The following is a 16719-nucleotide window of genomic DNA, read 5'->3' on the forward strand; positions in this document are numbered from 1 at the left end:
CAGTCACATAACATGAGCTAAAACATGCATGTACTAACATGGAGAGATCCATTACATGACCCAAAAAATCAAACTGCAGAACAGGTACAGCAGGCTTGAAGTTGGGGGGAGAGGAAGACATATTTACATATATCTGTAAATAAGTATATAGAGAACAATCTGAAAGGACTCTCACAAAGTGTCCACAGGGGCTATCTCTCTCTAAGTAGCAGAATGGGAAGACAGTCAGTGCAGTTAAGGAGAACTTTAACTTTTTTCACCCCACTTATGTATATGTATGTAAATTATACAATACATATTCTGCACTTTGATATTTTTGGTCACATAACATCTTTTCATATTAGCACATGCATATTTTCTACAAGGGAAATTTATTCATGTTACTTGTGTGATCAACCTCCCCCCTGGACTCACCCCAACACACACACACACACACACACACACACACAGAGCAGGACAGAATGGTAGCTGTCAACATAAAACCTGACAAGCCTCTGCGTTGGAAAAGCTGAGCTCCTATCGAGCTACTCCTATAGTCAAAGGAGGCTATGGGCAGCCAGGTTGTTCCCTCCCTGCCTCCTCTTCTGCAGAACAGAGAAAACTGGAAGGACCACACTGGCCTCACCAGACTGCCACGAGGACTCTGCCTGTTGCTTCCTCTGTGCCTTTGTCCTACTAGTCACCTGCCTGGCACGCCCTTTCCTGTTCCTTTCTGCCTACAAAATAAAAATCATTCTTCAAAACCCATTTCAAATACCACCTCTCTATGAAGACCCCAAATGTCCCCAACTTGTATTCACTGTTTTTACCTTTATGTTCCCATAACATTCTGCTTTTATCTCTCTTCAAGTATATTTCCTTCTACCATGCATTTAGTCAGATCTCCGTAGTAATCTATAAACTTGAATGCAAAGACTATACTATTCAACTCTTAATTGCCTAGGGGCCTTGGGCATATTAAGATTCATTAGAAGTGTATGTCCTAGGAGGGAGAAAGACATGAAGGGAAAAGAGATTTAGAACATTAAAACCTGTATAAATATGAAAATCCCTTTGGTTTGCATTCAAGACTGACAGAAAGGTATCAGATACCTTATTATAGCACTTCACAGTGTAATGAAGAGCTCATCTAGTCATAAATCATATTAACCAGTTTTTCATAAGCATTTACTATGAGTCAGATTCTGTGCTAAAGCCTTGTCATTATCTTTATTTACTCTTCACAACACCCTGCAAATGAGACATTATTTTTTTATACAAATGAAGTGCAAATGAAGTTAAAAAAGGGGAAGAAACTTATTAAGGCCATGTGGGAGTCACACCATATTTGTCAAACCCCTCAGTCTGCATTTTCTTTTCAGTGAGTTCCACTAATGAGAGCCATGGTCAGTTTTCATTGGGCCTTGAGAAAAATAATGCAGAACAGAATTAACATAATAGGCCGATCCTTTCAAGGGGCCTAATCTTACGCTGGCCTCTGGGAACTTGGTTTGGAAACATTATCTACATAACATGGTGCTTTTGCCCATCTGGGGGACTAAACATCTATTGTCTTTCTACAAATCAAGAATTCTGGTAGCCGTTGCTGCCAGAGAACACCTACACGATCTGTCTCAAAACAATATCCTAGACTCAGAATCTCAAATAGGAGTTCCTAGACAGAAACACTACACACATAGTGATATATTTCCCTGCTGGAGAAATAAGAGACTGTCTGCATGACTCTTCCCAAGGAACGGGAGAAAATACAGGAAGCCTGCATGTATACTTCTCCAGACACCACCCAATGTGCCTTTTCCCTGGCTGAACTTGTTTTGCACCCCTGAGTCAGTACCACTGACTGTGAGTTGTGTCAGTCCTTCCAGTGACTTCCTAAACATGTGCACTTGTCCTGAGACTCCTGAACCAAATGAGAAAAAGCAAAACAGATAAAAATAAATAAACAAAACCCAAAATAAATGTAACAGAGAAAACAGCAGAGGAGAAAGCCTAACAGCAAAAACGCGCCTTACTTCTCTGGATTGTCTGGAAACTTGATCCGCAATTCTTGGTTTTTGTATGATCTTTTTTCAAATGTGAGGATCATTTTTTTCACTGAGCTTTCATCCAGTGGTTCCTCCTGTACAAAGGGACAAATGCAACAATTTCAGATTGAAGGGAACTTCTTACTCACTCTTAACTGATTCTTTTCTGTGACTCTTACACACCATTCTCCCACTAACTTTTCAGGGTTAAATGAACAACACATACTTTATCCTGCCCTACCACACACATGCCAGAATGAGGATTAAGTACCTATATCACATGCTACTTTTCATCACTCAGGGTCTCACATCTAGCACAGGAAATTCAACTTAAAGTGTTAAAGACTCACTCATTCACAAATAGTTCTTGAGCAAATTGTTTGGTCAGTAATAATGTTGCTTTAGAACTTACCCTTTTCCCCCTCTGTTGTACAGGTAAAATAACAGTCAAACCCTGGGTCAGTGACAGTGGACGTCATTCATTTCTCCATACCAGAAGTCAACAATCTACAATCTACAGGTCAAGTCAAACCGACTACCTATCTTTATATGGCCCGTGAGGTTAAGAATGGCTGATAATTAGCAATAGTCACTGCTTTGCATTTCTTACAAAATGAAAAATGTACTTGGTCCTACCTAGCTGCTGAGAAAGCAATCAGAGAAGTACATTGTGATACAGCACCAGGAATTTAATGCCCTCCCTCAGAGGAAGCATAAAAAACCGAATAGACCTTCATACTCTGGAATAATATTTACAAAAGTAAAAAACAAGAAGTGTTGAAAGTGGAATCATTCCCCCAAATAAAAATATCTACACTAAAACTTGAGAAATGTTTTCTCCTGGATTTAATTTCCACTTCAATGTGCTATGACGCTCTCTGCCTCGGTAGCATTTGCCCAACTCCTACTTCACAGCTCTGTAGTCACTGACCATAACTCACATCTAGAAGTAATAAAGAAAATGCTATTAAGAGAACCTGAAATAGATCCTTTTGGAAAGCACTGAACCATCCCATATTTTTTAAGTACTCAAAATGTTAGCTATTATTTTATTAAATTTTGACTTTCATATACTGGGTGTTAACTGAAAGATACCTATAAATTCATTTGAGGCATGGCATATTTCTTAGATTTTTAGCAGTAATTCCTGGATCCTCAGATACTCTGTTGAGTCCTTACCCCTCTCACCAGTGTCTGCAGCTTAAAGTGAGGTTCCCTGACACGGCAAAAACCAAAGGAAGTCACTGCAATATTACTCGTGGTAATATAATTCTCAAACCCTCACCATGACCAGTTGATCCCACCTCAAAAGTCTTTCACCCACTTGGCAATCAGAATAAAAATTCCAAACCTTTCACATGACCTATATAAAGAAGTTCTGAAAACATATGGCCAAAATAATCTCTCCAACCCCAAACCAGGGCAAATAACCCAGTTGCTGGCCCATCTATGTATTCACTGCTGACTTTTTAGAGCCTGTCAAAGTGCCTGGCACACAGCAGCATTGAGTGAAGAAATGTTGAAGAAAAGAAAACAGAGAGGGAGGGTAAAAACATGATCTGCATCTTTCAAGGTCACAAAGTTGACTTAAAGGGATGATGTGCATATATAAAATTGTCTCACAAACTATGTGACACTATCTTAATGTAAGCCCATGTTACTATTAGCAATAGAAAGGATGTTCCAAACAGACCTATGGGATTTAATTAAAAACTCCAAATTCCTAGAAAGGTCTAAATCACTTTTGGCTAACCTCAATAGCCATTAATTCCCTTCCCTTTGCCATCACCTTGCCCACACTGTAGGAAAAACCCTACTTGTATTAATACTGCTCCCAAAGGCTTAGCCTCTTGGGGATCTGGCTTACCTCCTCTAATTTCTCTCCAACCCTGGGGGGGAAACTGAATGATCAGTCTTAGTCACTGGCTGCTGCAGTATCTCCAATAGCTCAATGTCAGAAACCAGAGGGAGATTTCAGAAAGATGGATGCTGGTGATGTAGCACAAAAGGACAATAATATTTTCCAGGCTCACGTGACTTCACAGGGGCAAACATCACTTGTTTTTCATCAAATGGGACTTTGGTGGCAGTGAGAAAATAACTTTTGGACTTGCAGCCTTCCATGTGTCATTTTTACAAAGCGATCTCTTTCTCCCTGTCCCTTAACAGAAGGTCTGGTCCCACATTACATTTCTGTCTCCCAGGCTAGAAACCACTTACCCATGACAGCCTACCCTAATCCTCCAGCAACAGCCCTGCCCTACACAGAATTATACCTGCCAATTAACTGCTGCTGCAGGGCTAACAGATTGAGCAGAAGCTAGTGAAGAGGGAGGGAAGGAAAAAGAGAGGGGGATGTGTGCTACCACACCATTTGTTTAAGCCCAGCAGGGCCTGCTGCCCTCAGAGAGGAAACTCAGGACTGTCTCCTGCCACACATTTTCAAAGTGTCACCGTCTTTTAGGGGCAAACCTCCAAATTAGCACAGGTACAAAACCAAACAAGGAAAGAATTATTGTCACAACACAGTAAAGACTTTTTGGGAATGAGTCAATTTTTTTGTCTTCTCAGATTCACCCTCCAGCTTCATTTTTTAAATCCAAACTTAGCATCATGTCTTTGAGGGAACCAAAAAACAGCTGGTTCTTAAGAATCTATTTCCATAATTCACACTGAACAAAATGCCGGAGTGAAATAACATACAAGTTAACACTTAAGGATTTAAAAGACACAAAGGTAAGGTCATTTTATTTTTAAACTGGGATTTTACCTCTCTTCTTTTTAGCTTCATTCAATAAATATTTATTAAGGGCCTACCTTCAATAAGTAGGGATACAGCAGTGAATAAAACAGAGACAGTTTCCATTTTTGTAAGAGGATAACAAATGAGTAGAATAAACAAACAGGACTTCCAGATCACAGTAAGGGCTTGAGGATAACATACAGAACAAAGCAGTAAGAGAATGACTTAAAGGGCCACCTCAGAATAGGAAAGATTTCTCTGAGGAGGAAACAACTGAACTGAGACCTAAATAAGAAAGCGGCTAGACAAAGCATTAAGAAGAGCGTCCCAGCAGAGGGCACAGCAGTAAAAAAAAGTCCAGCCGCAGGGATGAGCATCCAGAGACACAGCAAACAGTAATGTCCTCAGGCATCTCCTTCCCTAACTTGCATTTTTTCAACTCCACCCAAATACTTAATCCCTTCGCTTGCCCTTGAACCTTTCCATCTTTGTTGTTTTCTAAGGTTATTTCAACTACCTGTGTCCTCTTCTTCCACTTGTTTGATAATGTGCCGCTCCTCTTTCAAACATTATACAATGCTATGCAATTAGACAGTTATATCGGTTATAGACTTGGGATGTTTGGCTTTACAATGGTGTAAAAGCAGGATGTTTTTGATTTCTGATCTCTTCCTGGGCTAGCTTTATGCTCTCTTGTGACACTGACAGCAGTCCTGAGCAACAGCACGGAGGCAGCCACATGATTGGTCACAAGAGCCAACAGTCCATATACCACAGACTGTTTATAAGCTTCAGTTTGGTATTCAATAAATTATGTAAGATACGCAATACTTTACTATAAAATAGGCTCTATGTTATATGATTTTGCACACTTGTAGGCTAGTGTAAGTGTTTTGAGCACACTTACAAAGAGTAGGCTTTATAAACTGTGAGGTTCTGGGAGTTAGGTATATTAAATGCATTTGGACTTACAGTATTTTCAATTTATAGTGGGCTTTTCAGGACATAACCCCACCATAAATCAAGGAAAACCTGTATTTAAACATGTAAATGCCTTTCTGTCTTTATATAAAAGCACCTTGTATGTGCCCTCAGAATGGTTTAGGATGCCTCCCTGATGCTCCTCAGCCAAAACCAATAGTCCCGAAGGTTCGCTGCTAAGGTCTTAATTAAAACACACGATGTCGGGCGCAGCAATGAGAAGCAAAAGCCACTTCTGCAAGAGTTCAATCCCCGCCTGCCCCGGAGGTGATCCACATGGCTTGGCAGACCTTTCCTGACCCTCCCACGGCTCCCCTCAGCAGTGTGCTTCGTGGTTCTGCCTATTCTGCTCCCCGCTCTGTCTCGGGTGAATCCTCTCATCGCCCCCTCATCTCTGGCCTGTGCCCCAATCTGTATGTATAAATAAATAAATCTTAAAAAAACACACACCCACACATACGATGTCAAAAAATTATAAAAACTCTTCCTATAATCTTTCTTATACTTTGTAAATGCTTCGCCAACTCTTAATATCTCACTTAAACTTCATGACAACACTGTGAAATTGGTATTCTTAGCCCCATTGTACAGGTGAAGCTGGGAAATTCAGAGAAATCAAATATTTGGTCTAAAATGAAACTCCACCTGCACTGGATCTAGGCCAGCCTCACGACCCGCAGACCCTGGTCACCATACCTCTTCCTCTTCCTCCTCACCCTCTCTGTCAATGATCTGCAGCAGCCTTTTTTTGTCATCATCTGCTTCTTCTACCACATTCATTTCCTCTTCCCGATAACGGCCACGTTCTCGAGTACCAGCTTGTCTTCTACGCATTTTCAGCTCCTCCTCTTCATCATCCCGGGGACGTTTTGTGCCCCTGTTGGGCTAGGAGAAAAAGCGCAATTTTAGAGAAGAAAAAGATGTAGAAAAGCATAGACAGCAAATATTCAAAAAGCTTTCCAGGATTCCCCAAATGAAAAGCACCAAAGCATACAATGGCTCCCACAAAATAGAGTAACATTCTAAGTGGTTATTTTTCAGACCCTCAATGGTCCTATAAATAAATGATTCAACACTCACAGGGCTTCTATTCACAGAATTTTATTCAATATGCAAAGTTTTGCCACTTCATACAAGGCTGCATATACAGAAATTACAGGGAACAAAGCTACTATGAGGTGGGAACAACTGGGTTGGCTCAATTTACCAGCTAGGATACAATCCCCAACACCAATCCCTTAGCAGCTGGTTTTAATTTATGTCTAAGAATGATTACAATCACATACACAAGTAGTTCAGAGAATATTACACATGTAACTTACAAGGTCCACTGCACTCCAAATTCCTTTACAGAGTCCCAGAGCAAGGCCCATAGGTCAAGTCTGACCCAAGGTCACAATATCACCAGCAGCACAGACACTATAATTGGCATTTCCTGACTCCTCCAGAGCTCTTTCCACCTGACTCTTAGTACCTCACTTTGCCTGACACTATAATCCACTAAGGAGTTCTCACAGTTACTTTTTACCACTTTAGAACAAAACACGGCCCTACAGCGATAGGTTTCAGAGCAGTGGAGAAAGCACTGTAGCAGACACCAAAGGTCCAATGTTTCCACTCAGCTCAGGTTGCTACTGGTGCAACTTTGGCTTGTCACTGAACATCTGAGTCTTAGTTTCTTCATCTGCAAGTGAACACATACCAAAGTGTTTCTGTAAATATGAACACATGACATTGTTTAGACTATTCACATTAGGCAATCTAGTTTGTGGGATACCACTAATTATTTTTCAACCTGTTCTTAATCTCCCTGGAATAATAAAAATTTCATATATTCACAATTCTGAAAAAAAAGGGAGGGGGGAGAGGAAAAGAAAGAGGGAGAGGGAAGGAAGTAGGAAGGAGGGAGTGAAGGAGGTGAGAAGAAAGGGAGGGCAAAGGGTTACATGTCAGTAATCACACACTAAGAAAAAAGAAGTAGCAGTTTTCACATGAGAAGGGAGGTAGACTGATCCTAAATGGGGTCAGGCTTCAGAGTAGAGCTCTGTAGTCCCCAGCAGGTAAGCAACTTCAGTCCCCTCAGAGTACTAATTCTTTCAGGCTCATAAAACAAGTCATGCTGAGATTCTGATTAGCATGAGCCTGCTGCAGCAGCCAAGTCAAGGCATGAGATCTTAGTTCTCCACAGAGAAGATTTTTGGATTGTTTACTTCTGAGGGCAGAGAAGAAAAGGCAGTGGCCGGCATTTAAAAGGAGAAAGCCAGAATCTGCCACGTTAAGAAATGCAAACAATGCCATTGTCCCTTTCAGCACATCTTCCAATCTGTATCTTCAAAACAAATTAGAGGGAGGAATCTCATTTTCTCTCTAATAATGTCCACTGAAAGCAGTTTTTCTTTCTTCAGAACTAAAAAGACCCTTTTTAATCTTCACCACATGTCTGGGGAATAGAAGCAGTTAACATTCTACTTTATAAAGAGGGACATAGAATACCTGAGATCCTTTAACAAACTCTGCAAAGATGACATGATGCTTTCTTCTAAAAGTTGAACCTGACCTCTGGGAAGTTTGCTAAGTTACCAAGATTCTAGGATTCTAGATACAACAGATCTGAGGGACTTTCAGGAAAGCACATAGCTGTGAACCTCAATCCTACAAGACTATGGCCAAGTTAAAATAATATTTATTAAACCACTGCCTGAAAAAAATCGAGAATTCCAAGGCTTAAATGATCATCAAGTAATCAGCTACCCAGCAGAAGTCCCCAGGCTTCCAGCAGGGCAATGTCTAAAGGAAGACCAGGGTCAGGATGAATTCCTGAGACAAGAGTAGCTTTAATTAACCTTTATTAAGGTCTAAGCAAAACATCCTTAAAAAGGCAGCCTCTAGGTTCACCTTTTTCCCCAACTCTTTCCTTTTCAGCTTTGGCTCCTCTTCTGACAACTCTGTGGCAGAGCACACGGAACTCATTTACCAACTTAACAGCTCCTACTCCTCTCCAACAGTGGATATACCTTCCAAGACCTCGGTATATTTCATTCCAACATGTTTCTCTCACAAGGCAAAATTTTAAGAATGTCTGCTCTTTACTTCTAACCATTAACTCCCTTTTACATACTAACACTCCAAATAGAGAAGTTTCTACTCATTTCTGAAGTCTTACTACTCTGAATAATAAAGCTTAGAATTTATCCCTTCAACAAATACTCACTAAGTGGCAATTATGCACGAGGCACTGTGTTGGGAACTGGGGATGTAAATGTAAATAAGAAGATACTTCTTTGCTACCAAGGGTTTAACAAGTCTAGGACAGTAGCTATTCAATCACAATAAGACACAAGACATTGATAGAGTTTTAGTAGCTAAATTTAAAAAAAGAAACAGGTAAAGTTAATTTTAATGATATAGTTTATGTAACCTAATATATCCACTATATTGTATTCAAATATGAAATTAATATAAAAAATTACTGATGCCTATTTTACATTCTTCCCCCCACACTGTGTCTTCAGAGTTTGGCACACACCTAACATCTCCAGTGTTTCTCAACACAGATTCGCCCTATTCCATGTGCCCAACAGCCACTTGAGGCAAGTGACAACCATATTAGATAGTACCAGTCCAGGGACTTTCATCTGTGGTTGCTGGTCCGTGAGACAGCAAAATGAACTGTTTTTCCAGCAACACTGAATGAAATGTATTCATATAAAATTAAAGACTTGACTGTCAGTGAAAGATTTTCACTAAAAATTGTGAACATCCTGACACAGAAATAAACTCCAAGAATGTACACTGTGAGAGTGATCAGTTATTCAAAACAAAGCAAAAATATGTAAGTAGGGAGAAGCTGTCAAAGTGATTTCAGCACAGAAGAACAAAGGGTGGATCCAGAAAGGAAAAGTACCCCTCACAGCCTGTCACAGGTCAACAGCTCAGGTCTGAATGTCCTTGATCTTACACAACCAATCCCAAGAAGCTTAAACCAGTCTCTGGAGTCACCTCTGGAGATTCATTTGTTTTGGTATCTGAAAGATGTTTGGAATCCTTCAGGATGAAGGAATGACAAAAGAAACTGTTTTTAATAAAGTCATTTCTCTGCTTCTGCTGCCCGCAGGACTAAAGACAAAAATGATTAACTTCTGATGTACCAGAGCACCAGTCGTTAAGGACTGGTACAATTTCTACGTTCCCTGCTTTACTCCCAACGGCATTAAGAAGTGTAAATGCTCACTAAGCATTTGCCACCACCCAGCAACACATCTGGTAGACTTTCTAGGATATATAAAGGATTCCCACTTGCTCAAAGCTTACAGTAAGCATCAAGATTCCGTCTATAAGATGCCTTTATTTTCCAAAAATCTTCAAGCCTGGTATGTGCGATGTGTGCGTGTCTATCTCTATGTGTATGATGGATGACTATAAATACATATGCTTCATCCATCCCCCTGGAAAAAGAAATCAAGACATCTGTATGAAAGCTTTGAAAGAGTTAAAACATTAAATAAGCAATCTGCCTAGGATACTCCCCACATACCCAGACAATATTCAACCTAAGCTTTAGGTTTCACTTTTCTCTCTCTCTCCCCCCTTTTTTTTTTAATTAAAAAGCAGTGAGAAGCTGTAGCTATAATGAGGGGCTGTGGGAACATGCAGTTATATTGGGCTCAAAGTAATGTACCATAGGAAGAGGCTACATTACCAGAACGAATCCTAAATTAAAACTCCACTATGAAACCAACTCCATTTCCTCTTAGCATGCAATCTATATTATCGCATTTATGGTCTGTCTCAACCTCAATTAGACTTTGGGGGGGGAGGGGGAAGGGGGCTTCTATAATAAGCAATAATGCTATCATTATGATAAATTATGAAAACACACAGTGTAATTATTAATGTAAAGAGTACATTTGTACCAAGATGTAACAGTGAGCATGTGTGTATGAGGGGTGGGGGAGGCACACACTGAACAGAACTGAACGTTTCAAGTCATCTAGCTGAAAAAGCAGGGTAAATTTTTATAAATGGAACTTTCACATTAATGGAAGAAAATATCTGTTCAATTTGATTAAGGCAATAGAAAAAGTAAAAAAAAAAAACTTTTTATAACCTTACAATAAATTAGGAATTCTTCACCTAGCATCAAGATGCTCATATAAATTCAGAAGAGTCCTCAAAATGGGGGTACCAAATGCTATTTCTTAAATATCAAATAAGAGTCAGAAATTTGCTCTGAAAGAAAAAGATATTCTAGACTTACCCCTCTATTTATAGAAATAGGGGAATACAAATCCACTATTTAAACAATTGGTCTGTGGTGGACTAAATAATAAAAGGCCTCTACTCTCAAGACAATGTTTTTTCCTTCATCATACTAGCTCAAAATTGGTTGGGGGAAAAAATAAAGAGGATGTTGAAGAAATCATCAGTAAGTAAATAATACTATTAAAATATAAGAACACAGAGCTGCTCCCCTCAGCAGTGTACTTCATCGATCTGCCTGTTCTGCTCCCCACTCTGTCTCTGGTGAAGCCTCTTGCACCCCTGAGCCTCTGGCCTGTACGCCAGTTCTATATGTACAAATAAATCTTAAAAAATATATATATAAGAACACAGAATAGCTACTGTTTTAGGCAAGAGGGTTATAACTGAAGTTCACCAGTAGGAACAGGCTTCTGATCCCAGATCACACAGGTCTGGACATTCCCATGTTTGCAGTGGTGACACTGTCTGAAGACTGCGTGTTGGAGTCTCCTGGGGGTACTGTGGTGAGCACAGCTACGTTCCATAGCTTGGTTCCTGCACTCGGCAGTCTTAGAAAAACCTATCTTCCCTGTTAAAGGCTGCGTCTTTTCAATCTATAAATTAGGAAAACTACCTACTTTCACATGAACATTTATCTATATGTATGCACACAAATGCCAATGTTTCCACAGTGCTGAACAGAGGTTGGCACATAACAGACCCTATGCATGCAGCTTCCTAACTCTCTCTGATGTTCCCTGATTTAAAGTCAAAGAACCTGAAGGTGGGAAAGGGCACTGACCATTGTAGATTTCAAAATGAAGACCCCTTGTTTAATGTCAAAATGTCTGTGAGCACGTCCTGTAGTTTTTAATATCTGATAATGGAGAAAAGACATAATGATAACATTAACCCCTCATACAAGGGCTCGAGAGAGGAAAATGTTCATGTATGTCTGGGTTTGCAAATTCTCACAGTAAGATATTACAAACAGACCAAATTCAGGAAGCCACCTACCTGAGGTTGAATCCTCTTTAAATCTTCTCTGTTAAGCATAAGCTGGAGCTTTCCTAACACCTCTATGAACCAGTTTACCTCATTTTAAAGTACCTCCTCCATTTTTGGCTCACTCAGAGTTCATTAAATTGAAGCACAATCTTTCAATTCACACTATTCTTCCGTGGTCCCTAATACTTGTCCTTAAAGCAATATGAAACATGTTTAGTGTCTTTCTTACACCGACTGGACCGACTGGACCATTTATTTCCTCTCTCACTGCCTTTTTTTTTTTTTCTAGAATAAACACTTTCAAAATAGGGGTTAGGGGGGCCAGGGAAAAGAAGGGAGGGCAGGGAAGAATGTTAACACAGGGCAGTCAGGGAGGTATAAATATAGTTAAATTCCTTCCTACCATTATTTTGAGATTTCATAATTTTAAAGTTTTCTTGTACTCTTAAGATAATTAATCATACAGAATGTGACATACCCAAGCTTGTGGATGGACTGGTCTAACCAATCTGAAATGCTCAGAAATCATCTGCTGTTAACCTCGCCTGATTACACATTTTGTCAGAATAAAAGGGAGTTTTCAAACATTCATTTTTACCAGATGGTAGTGAGTGGCCTGACCCAGAAGTTACAGATGAGCTGCAGTAATGAGTTTTCCCTTGCCTTTGCCGGCTGCACATTCACTGGTGACATTTTACAACTAGGACTTCTGGCTCAATCAATATTTGCAGGCATGAAACCTGCCAAAGTTAACATCAGGGCTCCCTTGCAAATTTGCTTAAGGCACCAGAACTGAAAAAGCTCACAATCTCTAATGCTGCAACTACCAACAGCCAAAGTTCATAATTAGGGATTAAAATCATCAGAGTCAGAATTTTCTACCCCTCTCAAATGAATGTGATGATTAATGAAACACTACAAAGGAGCACTTGGTCAACTAACAAGTGCTATACCAGTGTAATGAATTATCATCATATCATATTTTGAAGAAGTATCTGAATGAAAATTCCAAATTCTCATAATTATATAAGACATAAAGTTTTTGTGAAAATTAGTCAATTAAGACATAAAGTTTTTTTTAACACATAAAGTTTTTGTAAAAATTAGTCAATTATGACAATGTACTACTTTTCAGGGGGGAAAACAGCACCAAAAATTCAAAATTTCAAAACAACCTCACTGGAAATATAAAACAGACCCCTCATTTACTTAATTTCAAATTAAAAAAGTGCAAGCACTGAGACCACAGTAATTACTGGAAAATGTAGGACAGACAAATGTCCACAATGAGAGGAAAAGAATATCAATATATCAAAATACAAAGTCACCAAAAATATCACTTATGATTTATAATCTGACTGGCTGACAAAATAAAATTTAAATGACTACTTTAAGAAGATTCTGCTTTATCAATTTTTCTTGCCAAAAAATTTTTACTCCTTATTAAAGCTTGAATATATATATATATATATATATATATATATTCATTTCACCTCCCAAGGGTGTGTAGATTTCTTTTTCAGAAATGCAAACTACACTTTAGTAACCATGATTTACTTTGACATCTTCTCTGATTAATTCTGCAGCTGCATCAGAAAGCTGAATGTTGATTCAGTTTCTTTTTTTATCAAGGCTAACAGAGGCAGATACTTGTAAAATCATTGGAAGGTAAACTACCTCCGCTTTAGCTGACTTATAATGAATGCTTTGTCAGCTACAGAGAACCTTCGTCTTTCATTCATTCATTCAGAAGTGTTTACTGAGCTAATAGAACTTGCATGTCACTCTACTGGGTACTGAAAGGACTGTGAGACTTCAATCTAACAATAACTTCAGAACTGCACTGATCTAAAAGAAGTAACAGTACAATGCAAAGAACAGAACAATAATCAGAAAACTCTGGGTTCCAGTGATTTGTTTAAGTCATGTGACCATAGATAAGCACCTGACTTACCAGAGCTCCCTTTTATAAAAATGCTCTGCCCTTGCTTTGGTACTTCAGAGGACTGTCTTTAGTAGGATAAGAATAGTAAGCTTAGATAAAATAAAAGTACAGCATTTGGAAACAAAAACATCTTCTCTTAATGATTATTAATTGCAAACTCCTATATGTAAATAAACTTTTAGAAATACTTAAAATCAGCTTTTGGCATAAATATTCACATTTGTGATCACAAAAGAAAAAATACTGAGTATATTGCAAGTGTGTACAACATGGGTCCTGATCTCATTAGAAATCAGGAAAATGCATAGAAAACCAGGAAACAACATCGCACTGGCACAGACCTGGCAACACTAACTTTGGTGAAGATGTGGAGAACAGGAACTATTAAAACTTGCAGACAGGAATGCAAGGAAATATATAGGCAACTAGCAATACATAATTATACTGAAGATGCATATCTTCTATGAGCATACCAGCAGGTCCTCCTAGGTATATACAACAGAGAAATTCTCAGACAAGCATACAAGGGGAGATATTTAAAGAATAGTCACTGGTGCATATAAAAGAAGAAAATTCCAACAATCAATGGAAGCATCCATATGTAGTAACAGTAAAAAGCATTCATGAGGATAATAATCACCAAATTTTGAATACCCTGAGAAGGATAATGAACAAACTGGATTAGTGAGGGACTCACAATGGAATGGGATTAGGGGTGGATACAGGGAGACTATTATTTATAAGATTTGAATTCTTAAAAGAAGAACTGAAGTAAATTGAGCCAAATAATGTACATGCTTAAGGAAAAGGAGGGGGAAGGGCCAACCACTAAAAGCAAGCAAGAATCATGTAAAACTAAGCATGTTCAGTTGGCTGTCATCCCTTAATACTGTAACTGCTCTTTAAGGCTAAGGGCCCACAATAAATACAGGTCACTTTACATCAAGATCTTCGCAAAGTTAGTCATGTGGATAAAGAAAGAAATGTGGGTGAATGGTAGTACAAAAGGTAGGAGCCACCACTGGTTGAATCAAGAGTATAATAAGCATGTAGAATCTTTTAAGTTGAAAATAGCAAGTAAATAAATGAACTTTTAAAATATCCAGAAAAGGGGCCTTCCCTGGTGGCGCAGCAGGTTAAAGCACAGCACTGAGAAGCTAAAGCCACTTTAGCATGAGTTCGACCCCCGCCCTTCCCGGAGGTGACCACATGGTGCAGCAGACCGACCTCTCCTGACCTGCGCGCTGCTCCCCTCAGCAGTGCGCTTCATCAATCTGCCTGTTCTGCTCCCTGCTCTGTCTCTGGTGAAGCCTCTCACCGCCCCTACACCTCTGGCTTGTGCCCCAGCTCTGTATGCATAAATAAATAAATCTTTTTTTATAATATAATAGTTCATTTTTACATCATTTTGTACATTTTTTTCATCTCAATTGTAATCCCCATGGAATAAATAAATCTTAAAAAAAAAACAACTCAGAAAAGAGCTAAGGATTTTAGTAATACTATCTCAAATTCAGTGTGGCAACAGGATGACCAACTTTAATTTTTAAAAACTACTGCATATTGATAGGGCACAATTAGAAACCTAACATCCAATTTAGCTACCATCTCAGAGCACTGAGTTAGCCACTACACTTTGAAAGAGACATTACAATCTAAGTAATGATAATTATCTAGGCAATCTCATCTAATAACGTGAGAGTACAGAGTTTGGAAAAAACCCATGAAGGAGTCCAAAGACTGGAGAGAAACCCAGGATCGCCTTCTGTTATTTAAATGATATCCTGAAATCAGGTAAACACACCAGAGCTGCCACAAATGGCATGATCACCCCCTCTCCCCCTTTCATTCCAGCCTGATAAATCTTACTTGGCTTTAAGTGCCAATTCAAAGGGTTCGTTCTTCAAGTGTCCTTCAAATAATCCAGCAGACCTCTGACCTTTAGAGGCAGTGTCTCATGTCCTTATGAGCATACAGCACATGCATTTGTTAAGTTTCCATCTCCTCTACTAAATCATGAGCTAGGTCCTCAATGGTAGAATTCTGGGATATGATACTTGGTCCTAATATCTCAGCACCTATCAGGCTTAGTTTACAGGTAGCAAGCATTTAGCCTATGCAGTTTAATCAGATAGGTAAATGGAGAGGACAACTAACCAATGAGTTATCTAGGAGTCCTAATTTACTAGTAGTAAATGTACCCAATGTATTTATAGTCTCAGAAAACCCTGGATCCTTAGGGTGACTACAGCCAGAATTCATCTGTTTGGCACATACATATTTAGTCCCTTTTGCCACCATGGGCTATATTTTACATAAGCCTAGTAAATGTTCTAAAGGTGGTACCTGATGCTAGTTAGAGGGTAAACATGGTAAAACTCAAGAGTCATAGACTGTCAGTACAACCTCACAACTTATAGATGAGTAAACTACAACTTAAGTAACAAGACTTGAGCCTTGTTACTTAACCAAGTCAGAGAATTAGATCTGAACTCCAGCATTTTTGCAGGAGCAGTGTACACAACCTATAGACACCTTCCTGCAGTCACAGCCTCAGAAATTATTGCCCCCAAGGCATAATATGCACCATCTTTCAACTAACAATTGAAATCTCTTCTACAACTTTTCTGTCCATGCCCTTGAACCAGATGAGGTTCTTTTCTGTAGTTGTTCCTTGTCTATTTGGAATTTCAGTAACCCAAAAGAATTTAGTGTCTATGTCTGTGTGGAGACTTCCTCTCCTCCAGATCATTTCAGGAGCCCACACTGAGCCCTGG

The 16719-nt window shown here is 39.2% G+C and overlaps 1 protein-coding gene across 1 annotated transcript in view; it reads right to left on the reverse strand.

Moving 5' to 3' along the window:
- CTNNBL1 (catenin, beta like 1) overlaps positions 1 to 16719 on the reverse strand; it is a 141094-nt gene that overhangs the window by 105027 nt on the left and 19348 nt on the right. The window contains exons 2-3 of the mRNA XM_004687201.2: positions 6445 to 6633; positions 2013 to 2119 (exon numbers count right to left, since the gene is read on the reverse strand). Coding sequence (XP_004687258.1) covers positions 2013 to 2119; positions 6445 to 6633 — 296 coding nt within the window. The remainder of the gene's footprint in view (positions 1 to 2012; positions 2120 to 6444; positions 6634 to 16719) is intronic.

The sequence above is a fragment of the Condylura cristata genome, unplaced genomic scaffold (assembly GCF_000260355.1).
Source record: "Condylura cristata isolate star-nosed mole 26May11 unplaced genomic scaffold, ConCri1.0 scaffold00022, whole genome shotgun sequence".
NCBI lineage: Eukaryota > Metazoa > Chordata > Mammalia > Eulipotyphla > Talpidae > Condylura > Condylura cristata.